The 15,528-nt window shown below is 40.2% G+C and overlaps 1 protein-coding gene across 1 annotated transcript in view; it reads left to right on the top strand.

The window, feature by feature from the left end:
* POLQ (polymerase (DNA directed), theta) overlaps positions 1–15,528 on the top strand; it is a gene marked incomplete at its 5' end in the record, with an annotated part of 49,658 nt that overhangs the window by 16,255 nt on the left and 17,875 nt on the right. The window contains 11 exons of the mRNA XM_010142252.1: positions 330–472; positions 1,921–2,125; positions 3,007–3,149; positions 5,485–5,678; positions 5,979–6,103; positions 7,522–7,765; positions 8,567–11,062; positions 11,351–11,724; positions 12,775–12,918; positions 13,541–13,737; positions 15,207–15,447. Coding sequence (XP_010140554.1) covers positions 330–472; positions 1,921–2,125; positions 3,007–3,149; positions 5,485–5,678; positions 5,979–6,103; positions 7,522–7,765; positions 8,567–11,062; positions 11,351–11,724; positions 12,775–12,918; positions 13,541–13,737; positions 15,207–15,447 — 4,506 coding nt within the window. The remainder of the gene's footprint in view (positions 1–329; positions 473–1,920; positions 2,126–3,006; positions 3,150–5,484; positions 5,679–5,978; positions 6,104–7,521; positions 7,766–8,566; positions 11,063–11,350; positions 11,725–12,774; positions 12,919–13,540; positions 13,738–15,206; positions 15,448–15,528) is intronic.

Here is a 15,528-nt window from a genome sequence, read left to right as displayed (position 1 = left end):
TGCACAGAGAGGCTGTGGAAGCTCCTCACCTGGTTCAGCAAGACGCTGACCAGCCTAATGTTACCTTTGAAGTTTGCTCTGCTTTTAGTTCTTATGTATTATGCACATGTGGAGTTCTTACATAGCAATGGATATACCCTGTTCAAGGTTGTGAGGGTTTTTTCTTTTTTTTAATTCAGCTTTTTAAAAGATATGTACAGTTTTCCATTCCAATAGTAAGTCCTTGATGAACTGTCTGTAGCTATTACAATGCTAAGATGCAATACCAAGGTTGTTAATGTTTTTTGTTTGGTTGGTTTTTTTCTTTTGTTTTGTTTCCTTTCCTATAGGTGAGAGCATTTTAGTTTGCAAGCCCTCGGAAAGATCAAAAGGAACTGCTCTGCTTCAGGGATCTCTCAAGCCTATCTGCAGTTGTTTGCTTAGAAGAGAAGGAGAAGGTGTTGCTTCTAGCATGAAAAGAGCAATACTTGAGGTACAGGACATGTGGAGGGGGATTAGAACTGTGCTAATTGTAGGATAGTTTCTTCTGTGACACCATCAAATGATTCCTTTGTAGTTTCTTTTTCTCCTGTTTCCTCCCTTGTCAACCAAAGCAGCTTCAGAAGAAAATTACTTGGGTCTGCCAGCTTGCTTCAGTATTCAGTATTTTGTTTGGTGTATTTCAGTCTCTGCTTGCTGCAAATTAGGATGTGAGCACACTCAAACAAGGGCTACTAAGCTTTTCTTTTGCATTTAGATATACTCTACCGCAGGCAAAAATAGGTTTAATTCTTAAACTTCATGTGTGACCTGGCAGTTTTAACTGGGGCATGCTTGTAAATTACTGATCCCTATTTTTAGACTGAATGGGGCCATAATGACATTTGTAGTACCTTGTAGGATCTCTTATTTCTCCCCTCAATTTATATATCTTTTCTTCACAGAAATTATAGAAATTCTGTAAATATGTTTTTGGTGAACAAACAGATGTGGTAGCTAATTCACTCCTCCTAGCCTGCCCTCCTCTATAGGAGAGCAGGTGATTTTACAGGAGTAAAAAGGACCAAAAGGGTGTTATTCCACATAAATCAGAGTATTTTTCAGAATTGCTTTTTGGCTTGAATTGAGCTTAGAATATTTAAATCCTTGCTGTACTACTTTGTACTACTAGTTTGCTGTACTACACCTACTGTCTTGTAAAAGCTGCTGTGACACTTAGAATTTGGTTATGATTCCGTAGATTTTAGATTTTTAGCTCACCAATGGAATTTCTAAATGCATTTTTCTACATAAGAGCTATCTAAAAGACGGGGCTTCCTTTCTGGTGTTGTTGCTTTATAACATTAAAAATAAATCCATTGAAACCATGGAAGAAAGTTTTAGTTACACAGCTTGCTATCTCAGGGAAGACACACATGGAAATGCCTCTCAAGGATGAAAAACAAAATGAAAATAAAATCCAAGGGAAAAAAAAATCATTTTCAATGAGGAAAACAATGATGGGGTATATAATTCAAATTTATTAAGAGAAAACTTCAGTATGCTGAAGAGCCTTATGAGAACTCTTCCTTCTTGGTTTGCTTTTTTTCTTCAGAAAATCACTGTTTGCATTCTAACCTTTTAAAAGTAGTTCACAGCATTGGCTAAGCCAGATGCCTAGGGCTAGTCTGAAATCTAAATTGGTACTATTCATAGGTCTGCTATCAAAATAAGATTTTGTAATTCATTCTTTCTGGTAACTTAGTTGTCTTGCTTCTACCTCAGGTGTCTAATTTCTTGCTGAGAAAAGTCTTTAAACTCTGGCAGTTGCTTTGTGTCATGTTCCCTTCCGATACCGGCTCTTTAAAACTTAGGTATCTGGTGGATCAGTCTCTGTTCTCTGATCTGATGTTCCATCCTACTGCTTCTCTGGCAATATGAACAAGCAGCTTTCTTCAACAGATCATAGTGGGGGGCGTGGCCAACACTCCAGATGATGTGCAGACCTACGCTTCTTGCACTCTTCTTGCATGCAGCCTGAAAGAAAGCAAGCAGGGAAAGGAGAAAGCACAAGACAAAGTGCAGACTGGACCTATTGAGGCTTGCGTGGCATGGTTGCTGAAAAATGAATTCATTCAGGTTCTGGACTCAGACAACGGTGTGAAAGGTAACACTGGTGTTCTTCCCAGTGATTGCAGTTAATAGTTTTGAATCAGTAAATCTGCAGCAGGGTGATGTTCAATGTAACTTTATAATGAGAACTTCTGTGCATTTTTGTTTGTATTCTAAAGAATCATTTGTCAGGAATCTTAGCTTTCTGGAGGGTGTCTTTATATTGCTTTTAACATTTTTTGCATGCACGTGTTGTTGGAAGGCCTCTGTCTGCACAATCACCTCTAAGACCGATCATCCTAGTCTACAAATTCCTTAAATAACTTTAGATGAGGTATACTTCTGCTACAGGATTTGTGCTCATTAAGTGTACACTATGATTATTGTCTCTCTGAAGAGCCACCAGTACATTCTAAGGGAGTATAAGTCTCTTCTAGAACTGCTTGGTGTACATGATTGCAATTTTTCCTGATTTTGTCTATTTTCTTAAAATATCTAAGGATGAGACTCTCACAGTAAGAATCCCCATTACAGGTTAATCTGTATCTCTTTTTAAAGAAAAGATTATAGGAGGTTTGGTGTTCCTAAGAAAGAAACACTCAAAATGGTAGCTCCTAGGCAGAGGGGTTGCAGTGGTTTTTGTTCAAATAGCTGTCACAGCTGTTAATCTGAGTAGTTAAAGGGATCCAGGCTTGTGATCTGGCCTCTGAAAAAGGTTAGTTTAGACTTAGGAAAGTCTAAACATTTTATTGTTCCTATTTTCCTGTCTTCAGAATGGAGAAATACAGTATTTCTTCTTGAAAAAGCGGTTGGGAAAAGTTCATAGAATTTGCATCTATAAAATACGTTGCAACCTCAAAATGAGAAATAAACTTGCACACTTTCTCCATGTGTTTTTGTGGGATTTTTTTTGTTTGTTTGTTTGTTTTTAAACAGCGAAGGCTTATCATCCAACACATCTTGGCTCAGCTACTCTTTCCTCTTCACTTTCACCAACTGAAGCCCTGGAAATCTTTGCTGACCTCCAGCGAGCTATGAAAAGCTTTGTTCTGGAGAATGATCTGCATATTGTCTATTTGGTAGGTTCCTCATTCTGTGTTTTGTATTTTGTACTGCCAAAACTAAGGAGAGGAGAGAAAGCAGAATGAAGAGTTCTTGAGGGCTTCATGAACGTAGGGGAGCTTTTTGTGCTTTGCTTAGGTCATCCTTCATGTAGGAAAGTTTCTAAATTGAATATTCTTCAGAACTACTCTGCTCCAATAGTATCTGTTGTGTGGCCAGTGCTGCACGTCCATCTAAGCCTGTTGTTGTCACTGACTTTGAAAGATTTCACAACTTTGTAAGTTTGGGGTGTAGGATAGTGGTAATTTTTCTGAGACATGTGAAGATGATGAAACAAATTGGTTTTGTGGTGTGTTTGGGATCAGCAGGCTGCATCTCAAATTATGTTTGGAGATCCAGAAAACTTTTGGGGTTTTAGCATCTATTTTGCCTACAAAAAGCCTCAGAGAACTACACTGCTTTCTTTCTATGGGTGAGCCTTTCTTTGGTTCAGTAACGGTGAAATTCATCCCTGATTTAGTTTACTTGCCTGGTGATGCTGCCAGGGCTAAAGGAAAGGGTGTAATAGATCTTTTGAGGGGTAAGTGTCTCAAACTTTGTCAAGATTATGTGCACATACGCTTAAAAAGCCAAGCAATGCTAGACCTTTGGAGAGGAAGCCACAAACCTGTGAAGATTAGTGAGAAGACAAGGTGCAGTTGCGGTGAACATCTTAGGATTCCAGAGGCCCATCATGCATTCATCATCTGAAATTTGACAGTTGTCTTTAGCCTCCTTAAGTGTAATGTGTATTCACTTTACAAGGCTGATAAATCAAAGGCAAAATTTGAGCATCATGCCTGAAAAAGATGTTCGAGGAGAATATGCTTGTTGTTACGGAATGGTGAGCTAGGGAAGAGGGGAAGGCAAGAGATTGAGGGTGCCTGTCTGTCTCTGCTTGCTGTGTTCATTAACATAGTTATTGGCTGATACTGATAGATTTTTTTTTTCATCTACTGGTGTTTCATATGTACCCGTATCTCTGTTTCAGAGGACAACACTGCGTTTTGTTGCATTTCTACTATGTAAAGTGGACTGTTGCATCATGCACCAGTGATTTTTTTTTTTTACCTGTTTTCATTTCCAAAACAGAGGGGAAAAAAAAAAAGGAATATTTTTTTCATGTTCTAGGATAGAGACGGTGATGGCAATATATTTTTTTACCTGTCCTTTTTAATTGCAGCAGCTTGTCTAATGTTATTTTAAATCAAATACCCTGTTGAACAAAATGTTCTTGAGATTCTCTTCCGTGATCCTAGCCTGAAACACGTTCTTGCAAGTCTGTTCGTTTTCAAGGCTGAAAGTCTCGGTGGCTTTTTTTTCTTCTCGCCCCCCCCACCTCCAAGAATTGCTCTCTATGTGTCAGTTATGGGCTACAGAGAAATTATCTGTGATAATGCTTTTTAATTCTCTTAGGCTTGAATCTTTTACTTGTACAAATGCAAGACTGAATTCCAAGACCTCGTATTTTAAGAAAGTTGATTAAAACAAAGAAGTATTTGCAAGGCTAGGAAAAGAGTTTTCTTTAAAGAGGAAAAAAACCCGACAAACAACAAAAGACAATCTCCCCACCTTAATAACTCTTGTTCTTCTCAGCAGATAAAGGAGCATGGATGATTTACAACTACATAGGCATCTGGTATTCTGTGTTACATTAAATGCTTGCCAACAACTGTTAGTTATTTCAAAATAATTAATCTTGCAGTATATCAGTACGGGTGTGAAGACATTGTGTCTCCTCGTATTGAAACTGACTCTGTGCTGACTGAACAATAACAAAATTAGTTTTCTGCCTAAAAGGGTGTGAATGTTCTGGGTGGCTTTTTTGTTAGTGTTAATAAAAGCTGAGATTTCTTATAGTTCAGGTCAATGAAAGCTTCAACGAGTTCTGGCAAAATCCTGCGTGTTCTCTCCTGCGTTATCAGATGTCGTGGCAGTGGTTAGTGCGGTTTTAAGAGGCTGATAGATATCTGTCAGTTTTGTTGAAAAGAAAATGAAGTTTTATTTTGTTAAGAGAATAAAGATGCAGCTTAAAAATCTTCTAGTGGCTTAGATTTATGAAGCAATCTGACAAAGATTCCAAATTGTTTAATCATCAGAGTACCCCTATGAGTCAGATCTCATCAGTACAAATAGTAAAAAAACTGGGTTAGAAGATCTTTACTTTCTTCACGGTACGTGGTTATGACTCAGTGCCTGTGAGTAGTGCGTAGGATGCTCTAACCACATTCCCTAGGCTGTATTTTTGTTTACCCAGATCTCTTCTGTTTGTTTCTCTAAAATAGATTTTTGCATTGTCTTTATTCTCTCCAGGTCACCCCAGTGTATGAGGAGTGGACCACAATTGACTGGTACCAGTTTTTCTGCTTATGGGAGAAGCTGCCTGCCTCAATGAAACGTGTGGCTGAGCTGGTGGGGATTGAAGAAGGTTTTCTGGCTCGCTCTGTAAAGGGCGGAATCATAGCTAAAACAGAGAAACAGCATAGGCAAATGGCCATTCACAAAAGGTAACCACAAATGGGTCTGAATGTGCAGGCTACAGGCTATAACGTGTGGCGTAGACAGGCTCTGTGTCTGTTTTCAGGAACTGTTTCTCTTGCGGAGTTAGCTGATAGCTCAGAGAACCTGGATGTGGTCTGCTCTGGACTGAGAGCACTGCTGGCACAAGATGTTTGTGCTGATGTTTTTGCTGTTTCTTTTGTGTGCCATGCTGTGGTACCATTCTGTCCTATGCTATCACAGTGCATTTTGCCACGTGCATTAATATGCCCTGGATGATGGTTTTATTTCCATGTTTACTTCTACAGGTTTTTCACTAGTCTTGCGCTTCTGGATTTAATCAGTGAGGTTCCCTTAAACAATATGACCAAGAAATATGGTTGTAGTCGTGGCCAGCTTCAATCCTTGCAGCAATCTGCTGCCACCTATGCAGGTGAGTTGTCTGGGAAAAATACCTCAAGTATCTTAGACTAGTCTATTTTCTTTCCTTCCGGATATGGCGATAAGATAGCCACAGTGTGGTACTAACAACAATCAGTCTTGTAAAACCACTTCCAGCTTTATAGCTTAATCTGTGGTTGCCTCGGCTTTGAGATGGGAAGGCGGCCAGCTGAGTGGAATCAAGCAGTGCTGTAGCATGCTGAGGTCTGTGGAAATCATCTGTGTACTGTGCAGGAATATAGTTTGTTCAATACTAAGTACGGAAATAAGTACAATTCCATTCTGAAGCTTAGGACTATCAGGAAAGAGTACCTTTCAGCATGGGTAAAGTTTGGGTCTCTAAGACTTAGCATGGCTTTCTCCTGTTTGCAAAGATAATTGGCCAGAAAGTGTAAGTTTATAGTTTTCAAAGCAGAATGAGTAGTTCCTCGGTTGTTCGTCACCCAATAACAAGAAGTTGGATAGCTGTCACCTTTAACTTAACTTCCTTAAGAGGGCTCTGTAGAAGTAGGAGCCCATCATGTGACAGATTTTTTTTTTTTTTGCCTTACTCCATAAGTGGAGTTTTAGCTCAACTCACTAAACCCTATGTGTGGGTTGCAGTATGAGTCAAAGCCCCAAAATGAAAAGGTCACGCCAACTGATACAGAGTAGTTTAAATTAATTTGGGTAGTATAAATAACTTTTTGTTGTAGCAGTTTCATAATTGTCTATTCCCAGTGTTGATAATTTTCACAAAAGTAATTTGGGAAGTAAAATAAAATGTTGACATGACATACAGTTAAGAGAAATGGCAAAAGTTGTGTTCTATAATTATTGCAAAAATAGTGAGTGATGCCGTGTTTTTCGGTTATTTTCATATTCGTATTCTGTTGATGCAATCTATGAGTAAGAAACTGTTTTTCCCTGCTCTTTTCCTCCTCCCATGTGCTGGGGACTGCTGTTGTAACCTTTATCATAGGCTTTGCTACCTCCGGAGATGATGTCAGTAACTGAAGTTCTGCAGGCCAAGTTCTGCTTTTATGGACATTAGTGCTGGCTTTCCTCAAAGACCTGTGGCTTCTCTTAGTGCCTCTCATCACTGCTTTTTCTGTTGTCTTTTCTTCGGTGTGTTTGGTTCACAAGACTTCAATTACAGTATATGCTTGTGCTTCACACTTCCAAGATTAGCATCCTTGAAAAAGCAGTGTCATTCAGAATTTCTACCTCACTGGTAAACTAGTTAATTCTAGATTGAGTTCTATGAGACCACCTCCTAGTCACAGAAACTAACTTGTTTATTATAACTATAAGTAATAGGAAAGTGAGAAATGTGAAGTGAATGCCAATTCAGATGAGAGTGGCAAAGTGGATCGAGCTTGGTAGAACTGGAACTGGAGTTAAGACATTGATGTGACTTCTGTGTTCCAGGAATGGTAACGGTTTTCTGTAATCGCCTGGGCTGGCACAACATGGAGTTGCTGCTCTCTCAGTTCCAGAGCCGCCTCACTTTTGGGGTTCACAGAGAGCTTTGTGACCTGGTACGAGTGTCTTTGCTGAATGCACAACGTGCTAGGACGCTTTACAATGCTGGCTTTGTAACAGTGGCTGATCTTGCTAAAGCCAGTCCTGGTGATGTGGCAACTGCTCTGAAGAATTCAGTACCATTCAAAAGGTGAGCAATCAGTAAGTCCAGAAGTCAAGTAAAGGAATTTGTTTGTAAGGTGAAGGATTATGCGTTGAAACCTGTAATAAAAGACAAGTCCCTGGGGCTTTGTGCCAAATGTTAGTTAGAAGTAACTTGTCGGTCTCTGTAACTGATCACAGTCATTCCATGATTCTTTTGAAATTAATAGAAACATTTTTTATTTGTTTTGAGACCTGATTTTTCTTCTTATTCCTCTTTTCAATGCACTGTTTACTCCTGGGTTAGTAGTTAATGCTTTCTGGAGACCTCTTGTTGCCTCTAAAAGGCAGCTCATACGATCAGATGAGTTGATGATTTATTACTGTGTATTATTTGTGATTCTCTTGTAATTTTCATGTTAGTGCAATGACAAGATTCCTTGATCATCTACCTTTTGGACTATGCTATGATAGCTGTCTGGCTCACACTCCCGAAGTTTCCTTTCTCTGGCAAACAGTGCATGGAGTAGTATTGAAGGATTGATTCTGACCTGAGTCTTGCCCCAGTAGGGAGTTGGGACTCAGCTGGGGTACATGTTTGGACACGTAAACCTAGGAATGCTTCTGGGGTATGCAGCCAGTAATATCTGTCATTGACATGAATACATGTATAGAAAAATGAAGTAGTTATTTCCTATTAAGCGTGTTGTATTTCAGATATGGCGCTTCTATGAAGCTGGGAAGCTGAGAATCTAATGCAAATGGGAGAGGAGCAGAATAGTGCCAGCTCCTTGTGGTGTTTGTTATTTCCTGTGTGAATATTTACAACTGTCTGTTGCCTTTCCTGTAGTGTCCGTAGGGCTGTGGATGAAGATGAAGAATCCGCAGAGGAGCGTCGGACTGTGCGCAGCATCTGGTTGGCTGGAATGAAAGGCTTAACTGAAAGAGAAGCAGCTTCCCTCATTGTAGAGGAAGCCAGGGGACTTCTCCAGCAGGATTTGGCACTGATGGGAGTGCAGTGGAACCCAGAGTCTTTTTCCGAGACTGATACATTCTCTATGATCAGCAGCGAGTCAGAACTGGAAGGCAGACTACATAGATCAAATGGAGAGCAGTCTTCTGAGTCTTCGAGGGTGTTAAACAATAAAGGGTGCAGTCATAATGGCCTTGGTTCTCAGACTGGAAATTTATCAAATATTAAAAAGGGATATAAAAGGCGACTAAGCAGTAGTGCAGAAAACTCCGGATTTGAGAGTGAAGTCCGAGACGGGAGGCAGGCTCAAGCAGAGGAAGGCAATGATGATACTGTGTACAATGCTAGAAAACGGCCAAATACGTGCAGAGATAATGAAAATGTAGAAGGAATTTCTCTGGTCAAAACCAAGGTGGATTCCAGGAGAGCAATTCCAGAACTCCATACTGAACAAGGGAGAACACCAACATTGAGAACAAAGTCTACAGCCTCTAGATTGATAAAAAGTATGGATATGCATTTAAACCGGACTAGGAAGAAAAATACTGCTTCAAAACTGCAGAGGTCACTTCTTGAAGATTCAGATATACTTAGTATTGACATACAAAAGCCACCTGCTTTCCACCCCACCGTCTCTACAGATAATTTTTTTTCAGACCAAAATAATAAGGAATTTATGGAAGCAAGGTCTATAACTCATAAAGTCTCAAATTCTGTACAGATGGGGGAAGTTAATGTTGTGCGGAGAGATGAAATGGAAGGATTATTTACAGAGCCTGCCACCACTTATGAAGGTGTGCCTAAGGGGGGAGCATGTTTCCAGATAGCTGTTACGTTGCAGGGTACTCCACACAAAAGTGTGGAGGCACATAATGTTGTAGGAAGTCTAGTAATACCTGGCAGTGCTAGGACACAGAGAAATGAAAATACCTATGATAAGCAGAATAAAATTAATAAAGTGCAAACAGATGCAAGCTGTGCTGAGGTGATGATTGATAAGCAGCAGATAGCTTTAGACACAGACCAAGGTAATGTAACTGCTGGCTGCTCTGGAAGTGGATGTGTCCATCATGGGAGCAGGATACAGAAGCCTGTGCATTTTTGCCCTGGTGAGGATAGATCCTTCCATATGCAGGTTCAGAATGGTGCCGAAAATGGGAGCAAAAAGCCCAGTGGAATATTGTTACAAGCTGGAGCACTGCAGAAAGCCAACAGTCATCCTATGGATTTTCTGAAAGACTCCCTAGTGAAATCCAGAGGTGTTTGCAGTACGGATGGTGTTCAGAATGGTCCATTCCCTCATCTGTTTTCTGCTTTTAGAGACTTCCAAGACAGCTTCCAGTTGGATACTCAAACTGAGATGATAATAAAAAAGGAGGGAGCAGCTGGAGTCACAGGACAGCAGGAAGTACGAGGTTCAGAGCTGGCAGCAATACCATGGCAGGAAATCTCCAAGAAGCTAAGCACTTCACAGACTGAAAATATTACTGATGAAAAGCTGGCTGCAACAGTTAAGAAACTGGATTTACCGAGTCTTATCAGAACAAATAATATTACCAAAACCATAGCTCAGCACTGCAGTAATAAAGTTTTGGAGTCTGGAGGCCTTAATTTACAGCCCATAGCAAAGGATATAGAATCCGCACCTTGCCTTAAAGGAAGCGATTTCTCAGTGACTGACTCCCAGCTACACAGTTTTCTACAACATTATGAGACCCAAAATTCAGTGAAAGAGGAGAGTGTGTCTGAAGACCTTAATAAAGCAACCTCCCCTTTTGGTAGGGAGCACATTGTAGAAGCAGGATGCCACCCTGCCCCTGAAACAAGCCTCAATATGAGTGATAGCTTGCTGTTTGATGACAGCTTCAGTAATGTCAGTGACTTTTCAGCTGTTCAAATCACAGAAGGTGACAGAAAGGACCCTGTGGAGAGGCAAGAGGCTTTGCTTCCTCCAGATGGTCTTTTGCAGAACCTAAGGTCTGTTCAGAATAAATTTGATGTTCGTGACAATCAGAAAAAGCATGAGGATCTTGTGCAGCGTAACAGCGTGTCTCTAGAATTCTCTGATCTAATAGCTGAAGTTTTAGATCATGCAAACTCCCCATCTTTTCTGGAAGACCCTCCTACATTCCATGGTGCTTCAGGATTAAGAAATCCAGTGCTTTGTAACGCTGACCCCAGACCAAAGGATTTAGTAGGAGATCAAATTGAAAAGCTCCAGAGAAGCCAGCAAGCTTTAGACAAGAAAATCCATCCAGTGATGTGGACTGACCACTCTTTTGAACTAAGCCCAGGACTGCAGGATATATTGGACAAATGGCCTAGTCCCTCAGGCATTGAACCAGTTTTAGTAAGCTCCTGTTTGAAAGGAAAGTCAGTTGCTTCTGTTGTTAATCGAGAGCTGGATCTGGTTTTTGAATCTGACCATTGTCAGCCACAGCCTTTGCCCATTCGCCAGGATTTAAAAACCTGTTTCAAGTTTAAAGAAAACAAAGTGGAAAACTTGGATCTTCAGAAAACAGACTGTGTAACACTGCCACTTAAGGGAAGCAACAGAACATCCTGTCCTCCACAGGACAGTAATCATGGGTTTATTCCTCCAACACCCCCCAAAGAGCTTTTTCCAAAAAATTCTGTTTCTCTGTCTGTGAAATCCGCAAGGAAGAGACAAGTCGCCTGTGTGAATGAAGGGCAACTGGTTCAGCCACAGCAGAATGGCGAGGGCAATGCAGAGCAGCAGGTAAAACCACTCCAGGTCAATCTTCGGAGTGTAGACCCAGTTGAGACTGATGCGTTAGAAGATGATTCCACTATAGACAAAGGCTTTTCACTGCAGCTATCTCAGGATGTTTTTCCACTTGATCCCTTAAGTGCTGAAAGCTTCACTATAATTGATGTAGCAAGCGACAAAGCACTTTTCCAGACTTTTGTTGCAGAATGGAAGGAGAAAAGCAGATTCTCCATCTCGGTGGCATGCGAAAAAACAAAATGTCTTTTGCCTCCCAAATCAACGATTGGTGGTAAATTCAAAAAAGGTCAGTTGTGTGTTCAGCACATTATTTTGTGAACAGCAGGATGGCATCTTCAGCTTAAAACAGGAGTGGAGAAGGAAAGGGTTTGCAGAAAAGGAGGAAAATTACTGATACTAGTTGAATATTGTCAGTCTCAGAAAAGCAAAGGAGCTGGGTGTTAGTAGAGGGTGGAGAATTGGTGTCAAGGATTTCATTGTAGATCTTTGGTGATAGTAACGATGTATTAGCAGCTTGTTTGTATGTGAGAATATCTAAATATTCTTGTTGTTTCATTGTGTATCTAATTTTGAAATGGATCTGTGTTGTTTAGTCCCTTTATCATGTGTGTCTTTCCATGTCATAAACAAGTTTTAGTACGTTTTAAAATTAATGATATATTTAACAGTATACTGTATAGATTGTTCAGAGTCTCTGCTGAGCAGTGTTCCTTGCAGGATTGCCTCTGAACCAAGGTTAAATATTTTCAAGTCTAAAAAAGTAAACTTGGTTCAATATATGTGTGTGTGAAATTCAGAGCAGTCTCTGGGTTCTTGCAATATTGCTTCATTTTTTTTCCACAGAAGTAGTCATATGTGGCAGTTTGCTACTCTGCTGTATAAGCATACTGTTCCTTTAAAATAACAAGATTAAGCAGAGTGAGATTCTCTGCTGTCATACTGCCATAACAACACCACCAAAATGTCTTCACTATCAAAATATATTTCTGGCAGACAAATGTGAAATGTTTTTTGAAGTGGAAGGAGGGAATACATTTCTTTCTCAGCTCTTGAAGAGATTGCTAGGAAAGGCCAGAGTTGTGCAGGGATGCTATATGGGTGGTTATTTCTGTTAAGAGAATATTTTGCTAATCTGATCCTGGCGGGTTTTGGGTTTGTGTTTTTTTTTTTTTCCCCCAAAAGAAACACAGATTTTTTTTTTCCCTATAGATAAAAAATGAAGGCATATGTTCAGTTTTAAGAAATATAGGCTCAACTGTATGTATTTTCAGGATCCAAACTCTTCTGTATTTACAGATGCCAATTTATAATTGTAACTTAAAAATTATTCCTTTAGTAAGTTCTCCTCAGTGGATGCAAGTTAAAGATGATGGATTTCCTGTCCAAGGCTGTGAAGACATCCTGGTAGTTGGACTGGCGGTGTGTTGGGGTGGAAAAGATGCCTACTATATCTCTTTGCAGCAGATACAAGACCAGTCTGGTAAGCGAGCGGTCAGGCTGTGCTGTGTTACATTGCATTTCAAGGAAGTTCTCTCACCAGATAGGTTCTTGTAAGTGTTTTGAGTGTCCCAAACTCAGCTCAGCTGTGGAGTGAGGGAGTGATTTAGCCGTATTATTCAGCAGTCTTACATGTTCAGCACCCTTGAATGTGTGCTCTGGCTACATCTATGCTGCTATATAATGAGGCCAGGTAATTGATTCAAGCACTGGGTGGTTGAGCATGCATATGGCTAAAATAGTAGTTTCCTCTCATGTTCTCTTTAGCTTAACTGCTTTTCTCTTTCAACCTCTTCCAATTTTTGCTCTCCAGAACAAATCTGACGCTCAAATGCTGAATGTTATCCAATCTGTGCTACGTGGGCTTGTGGCTGGGGTTTGATTCCTGGCTCTCTTTTCTGTAGTAGTGCAGACACAGTATGATACTTTTGGGAGCCTTGTCTGGTTTGATAGAATATATACTATCAATACGAATTTATTGTTATTTGTTCACAGTCTGACTGTAGTTGTTGTGCTTTAGGCGATTGCATTCAAGATTTTTCTATTGCCTTTCTTATCACGCAGTGGGTAAACAAGATGATTTTTGCTTGTATTTCCCGCCTTAGAAATCAGTATGAGTTTGGCACCGCCACCTTTGGACAAAAACCTATCTGTAACAGAAAGACTGTATCAGCTGCAGCTGTACCTGCAGAAGAAGCCCAAGCAGGAGCGTTCACTTGTCATGTATAACTTCATTCCGCACTACAAGACTCTGGTGACGGCTTGTGGCATCTCCTTGGAAGGAAGTTTTGAGGACCCAAAGGTTTGCAGGATTAAGAACTTTTGGGTAAAACTACTAGTTTAAACATGCCAGTGGATAGACAAGAGTACCTTCTGGTACTTTCCTTCTGTTATTTAGATTTGAATATGCATACCTGTGGTGAGGTTTAGTGAAATTTTCTTCCAGTGGGAAATCTAGGATGGTGTTTAGAGGAGACTTCTTTTGCTATTGTGTGTTCATGGTGGCCCCAAGAGAAACAGAGCTGGTGCAGTGATAGGTTAATGCATTAATCTTTCATGCCTGATTGCTTGGGTGGGGAGGATGAGGTTAAATCTCTCCCTTGTCCCAGTGAACAGGGCTGAACTCTTGTTTTGTTGCTATAAGAAACTTGAGACTAAAACGGCAGGAGTTCTTCTGGTCAGGTTGTTGATTCTGAGAGCAGAAGACTTTGTAAGCAAAAGATTTACCCTCTATGAGTATGGACCACCTTCCCACCACTATTTTCTCAAAACAAAACAAAGTTTGCGTGTGATTTCAAAAGCTTCAGGTACCATTTATAACTCAAATGAAACACTAGAAAGAGGTAAAAGCACCTTCTTGTCCTCATTAGAAAAAGCTCTACATGCAGAGAAATCTCTGCTCTTGATTTTTAAAGCTTTCATCACACATGGGCTGAATAGCATCATGGCAGTATAAAAGTCTGCAGGTAAGCAGCTCAGGTGTTTAATACAAGGCCAAACTTAGCTTTTCCTACTGATACATAGTTTTAGGATAAAATCAGAAAGCAGTAAAAGTACCACCTTTCCCTATACTGTTCCATGTATTAAATGGAGTCACACTCATTTGTTTATTTTAGTGATGCAATGAATGTACAGACACACATTCATCCCTCCCCCCCACCTCTGTATGTATACATGTGGTTTTTACCTTCTGCTTGAATGGCAGAGACAATGCAGAAACCTATGTTTCATCCTATTTTGACACAAGAAATTAAAATATAGCTATAGGCAAAATTGCTTTGAAGACAGTGGAAGGTATGAGGCTTACTGAGAATAAAATTTGCCTTGCAGGATTCTTGGTACTAGCGCTGATGTGCAAAAAATAGGAGAGCTCAGCTTCACTAGTATTCTAGATCAATAGCAACTTCTGATTTTTTCAGAAGTCAATTTTCAGATGAAACGTGTGATCGTGATTTTCATATTTAATCTCCTTTGTATTAAGTTCTAATAAAGGAAAAAGCCTGAGGACACTTTGAGTTGTGTTTAGTTGACAAAGGGTAAGGTTTTCAAATATGCAGAATTAACTTTGAGTGGGAAGCTTATCAGTGACTTATGCTCTCTTGAAGGTTTTATCTGAAATCATGTAACTTTCCACGAATTATTCCAGTCTGCCTGCCAAATCAAGTAAAATTATCTGTACTATAATCTTGCATTAACTCCCAGTTACAGATTCACATTGTATTATGCTTAAAATGAAAAAAAAAGGACTCATGGGTATCTCCCTTTTTTAAGGTGGCATGTTGGCTGCTTGATTCTGGCTCTAAGGAACGCACGCTTCACAACATGGTGGCTAACTTTCTCCCCAGTGAGCTACCTCTACTGGAAGGGGTGGGCACTGGCCAAGGGGTGCAGAGCCTGGGGCTGAGTGCCAGCGAAGATCATTCTGGGCGGTACAGAGCAGCAGTGGAGTCTGTGCTTATCTTCCATGTCATGAACCAACTCCATAGTGAATTATGGAAGAAAGATCTGATAGGTAAAGCAAGCTTCTCCACTTGGGGACTTAGATGGAGGGTCAAGGTAGCTGTGCTACCACAGGCTGAATGATCAGTGGAGA

Source organism: Buceros rhinoceros, unplaced genomic scaffold, assembly GCF_000710305.1.
Source record: "Buceros rhinoceros silvestris isolate BGI_N320 unplaced genomic scaffold, ASM71030v1 scaffold3238, whole genome shotgun sequence".
In the NCBI taxonomy this organism is placed as follows: domain Eukaryota; kingdom Metazoa; phylum Chordata; class Aves; order Bucerotiformes; family Bucerotidae; genus Buceros; species Buceros rhinoceros.
This window is presented reverse-complemented; position numbering and strand designations above follow the sequence as displayed.